General features: G+C 39.4%; 1 protein-coding gene across 3 annotated transcripts in view; it reads right to left on the reverse strand.

Annotated features, from left to right (window-relative positions):
- Positions 1–674: 674 nt before the first annotated feature.
- The window catches only part of LOC107550435 (E3 ubiquitin-protein ligase mib1), a 99,791-nt gene continuing 95,818 nt past the window's right edge, over positions 675–4,647 (reverse strand). For all 3 annotated transcript variants that reach the window (XM_016231710.1, XM_016231709.1, XM_016231708.1), the window contains one exon: positions 675–924. In XM_016231710.1, the coding sequence (XP_016087196.1) occupies positions 784–924 (141 nt within the window). In that variant the 3' untranslated portion in view covers positions 675–783. The remainder of the gene's footprint in view (positions 925–4,647) is intronic.

Genomic DNA, 4,647 nt, shown 5'->3' on the forward strand with positions numbered 1-4,647 from the left:
ACATCTTTGCAAACTTCTTAAAAATAAAAAAACTTAAATGATTCCATTGCATAAGTACTCATACCCTTATCTGGGACTGTTGAAATTTAGCTCAGGAGCATTCATATTGCTTGTAGATGTGAGGTTAACCTGTGGCAAATTCAATTGAATGGGTATGATTTGGAAAGGCAGAAGCGTTAGAAAGGTCTAACAGCTGATAATGCATATCAGAGCAAAAACCAAGCCCTGCGGTCAAAAGAACTGCCTGTAGAGCTCAGAAACAGGTTTGTGTCACGCCACACATCTGGGGAAGAGTTCAGAAAATAATCTGCTTCATTGAAGGGTCACAGAAAAATTTAGTCTCCGTTACCATTAATGGAAGAAGTTTTAAACAACCAGGACTCTTCCTAGAGCTGGCCTCCTGGCCAAACTGAGCAATTGATGGAGAAGGGTCTTGGTTAGAGTGGTGACCAAGACCATGACGGTCACTCTAGTTGAGCTCCATGATCATATGTGGAGATGGGAGAAATCTAGAGAAGGACAAATATCACTGCAACACTCCACCGATCTGGGCTTTATTTCAGAGTGGCCAGACTCAATCTTCTCCTCAGTGAAGACACATGAAAACACACTTGGATTTTGCATAAAAACACCTAAAGGACTCTCAGACTCTGAGAAACAAGAGTCTCTGAAAATGAATGATGTAACACTGATGACTCTTAGCTTAGTGTGGATACAGGAAAGGTGCTTATAGCAGCAACACACACTGGCTGGAAAACAGGGATGCTGCAACGGCCCGGCGCTCTAGTAAAGCAGGATACGACGCTCGATGGCCTTGCGACAGATGGGGCACTCGCTCATTCGGTCTCCACAGAGCTGACAAGTGCCATGACCGCACATGAAGATCATATTCTTTAGGCGATCCAGACACACGGGGCACATAGTCTGAGTGGAAGGAAAACGTGTTAAATGAGCAATTCCTGCAAAAAAATTGCAAATGCATAAGAATATATATTAGGGGTGTGAATCTTCGGTTAGAGATCGAATCGATTTGATTCACAAAAGGTTTTCTATTCAGGAACAATTTTTGCAAATTCAGAACATTTTAATTCAATAGGTCAGTCTAATAGAATTATTGAAATAAGAGATACTACAGAAATAGCTACATCGTCTTCACTGAATCAATTCAATTTGACTTGATTCTTATTAAAAAAAAAGTGATTGCCTTCTGTTGTTTGATTAACGTTACGAACATAGGCAGCAGGAGGCATATTATTAGTCTGCTGTTACGTTAAGACCTAACGCACATTTATGTTCACTGAAGTCATAACACGGCTCCAGACTAACATTTGCGAGCAGTGGCACCAGCGCCACTAAGTTCTACAGATGGTGGCGCCAGGAGCAGATTTGGTAGCGCTGGGGGTGGTGTGCGGGAGTATTAAAATATAGATCATTTAATCATAAAATTACTATTGTTTTGCATTAATAAGTGCAGTTAGTAATAATATTACATGTTCATTTCTACAGATTTGGCAGTAAAGCATTAAGCTTGAGTGAAGTAAATTAAGTATAATTTATTTTTATTAACAACAGTAACAGGTGCAAGATCACATTTTTATATAGAACATTTATATATTCCACTCTTATTAAATATACCACTATTCTTCTAGTATATGGAACTGACCAACTTCAGTGATTATGTGTGATTTAGTAGCAAATTGAAGAAAAGTTTGTTCTTCAGGGCACTTTGTGACTTTTCTTACTTCAGACACAAAAAAGTATAACATTTGAAATCTGATTTCTTGATGATTTGATATTTTATAATAGTGATTTTATAATGTCAAAATATAGAGAAAAAGTAGAACTGAATGACTAATAAGCCCATAAGTGCTCCTCTGCTGCTGTCTACTGGTTATAATTGTGATTTGATGTATTTTTAAAATTTTCTATAATATATATTTTGGTCATCCCATTAAAAATAACATTCAAACTGGATCATTTTAGAGATTTAAAGTGCTGGAAATAGTTGTGTGAAATGAAAGTCATTGAAAAGCGCTTGAACTTCTCTCTCAAAAGGTTGTACAAACCCTGCAATGAATGATGTAATGCATTCGACTATTTCTACCACAACACCATGGTTACAGTTAGCGTTACCATTTCTGGTTTCCCGACGTACGTCAGCGCTGTTTATAACAGAGAATTCTGTGCAGAATTTGAATGCTTCTCACTAGATCTCGCAGCAACCTTATCATTGTGCGGCGAATTCAAACGCTTCTCACTGGATCTCGCAGCACTGATGCATCTGTGCAGTAACAGTGTCGCGAAATCAACTTTGGCTCCCGAGTAAAGCTGTCCTGAGCTCGGACAAGTTTGTTTGCGTAGCGGTCCGAGCTGATAAACGGTCCGTGCTGCGCAGCTGAAACCTAGTGCGGTTTAGTTTCGCTTGCTGTTTCTCAAATGCAACAGAAATGGCAGCGCTTATGAGTTGAACAACGTGGTGGTCGTGCCAGAGTGACCGCTCACAAACATTACTCGCACCGGCAGACAAAATGCGACCATTTGGTTACAGTCTGGAGCCCTGCATAAGCAACGTTAACATGAATACTTGTAAAGCCAGGCATTATGACATAATTCTGTGTTGTGCGAATGACACGGCACTCGTCTCCTTTTTTTTTTTTTTTTTGCATGTAACTAATGTAATGTTCATATATTTTTAAATAATAAATAATACATTACAGAATTGCGATTCATTCGATTTTTAGCATTTTATATCGATTATTGACCAAAAAAGCAATTCAATCAAAAATTGTTAATTTCGTTGACAAATAATTTGTCATAATTTTCATCAACGACATTTTTCTCACTGACGAAAACGAGGCGATAATGAAATAAAACTCGTTTTGAATGATAATAACCTTGATAAAAATCTATTGATATTTTCGTCAACTAATAAAAACGAGACAAAAATATTAGGCAGGGATTGATTTGGGAAGAGATCCAGTCATATCTCATGCATGGTTAGGCATACATTTGAACTGTAACAGCCTATCGATCTCTCCGGCGGGACATAAACTATAATACACTTACTGCACGTCTCATAAAATGTTCAAAAAGGTCAATATGTGGGAGTAAGAGAAGAGCATTCATGTGGATAAATTTGAAAAGCAAAACTAAATTCAGTTTGGTTTTCTGAGTGCACGCACAGAGAAAAGCGCCTCACAACACAGCGCACGAGTACTGAATTCAGTTCTCTTTCACGTCGCATGAATAGAGAAATACCCACAAAATGATACCGAATTGTCCGTTTTGACGAGTATTCACGTAAACACACTCGGTTATGCTTAGGTGAAGGTAAACAGTTGGGAAAATATCGGATATGTATCAGTACATTGCATCAGTGCATTCGGTTTTAAAGGGACAGCAGCCTAATTTAGTTGCTGTTGTCTGTCATTTATGTTAATCAAGCAAACAAAAGAAAGACAGAAACTTACTCACTGCTCTTAACTTAATCACATTAGTAGCCCTAATATCTGCTTGAAAGAATGTGGTAAGCAAGTTGAAAGAACGCATATTATATAATAGGGCTGGGACAATAAATCAATGCATCGCGAATCGAGAAATGATTCTGCATCGATTCTGAGATTCTCCGAAGGCATCGCGATTCTCTCTTGAATCGATTCTGAGCTTAGTTTTTAACAGCAGATGGCACTGCGTGCTTTAGAAATAGCCATATTCTGCTTGCTTTCAGTTCCTTACTGTGCGTTCACACCGCCGGCGGCGAGAGCGTCAAAGTGACCCGGAAGACATTCATTTTCAATGTGAGCGGGCGGCGAAAGGCGGCGAAAAGCGGCGCGGCGAGGGCGTCAAGGAGAGTTGAAATCAGTTCAACTTTATGGTAATGAACTATGACATTTTGACGCTCTCGCCGCCGGCGGTGTGAACGCACAGTTACACGCGCACTATTTAAACCTAAAACAATCAATCATAAAGTTTGAAAAGGTTGAAGCGAATTACAAGGATGTTCACAGTGGGCCGTGTTTACATTAATCTCGCATCATAAAATCATAAAAGCCGATGTGCAAGTACATTTAACCACTTACATTACTCAGCCGAACGCACAAACGCCATCTGCTTTTAAAAACTAAGCTCAGAATCGATTCGAGAGAGAATCACGAAAATCTCAGAATCGATCCATCGATTTATTGTCCCAGCCCTATTATATAACCATTGGTATTTCATTGAAATCAGGACCATGCTCTTGTTTCTTTGTTTCTGAGAAGTGGTTTTATATAATTTTAAAGGGGTCCTATTATGCTCTTTTACAAAGTCTTGATTTTGTTTTGGGGGTGTACTAGAACATGCTCTCATGCTTGGTGGTTCGAAAAACGCATTATTTTTCACATAATTTACATTATTACAATACCTTTCTCCCCAGGCTGGCACAAACGGCTCGATTAGTTCCGGCTTTGATGAAGGTCCGCCTTCCGAAAAACAAAATGTGTTGTGATTGGTTAGCTGTTCCAGTGCGTTGTGATTGGCGAACAGCTTAGACGGTGTTTCAGTACTGCCACGCCCCCTTGCTCCGTCTATCAACAAAAGCTTTTGGGAATCCGGCACTTCACACTCGTGATGTGGAAGCTGTCCTCAGTAAAATGTGCAGCACACAAT

The sequence above is a fragment of the Sinocyclocheilus grahami genome, unplaced genomic scaffold (assembly GCF_001515645.1).
Source record: "Sinocyclocheilus grahami isolate Dianchi unplaced genomic scaffold, SAMN03320097.WGS_v1.1 scaffold398.1, whole genome shotgun sequence".
Taxonomy (NCBI): Eukaryota; Metazoa; Chordata; class Actinopteri; order Cypriniformes; family Cyprinidae; genus Sinocyclocheilus; species Sinocyclocheilus grahami.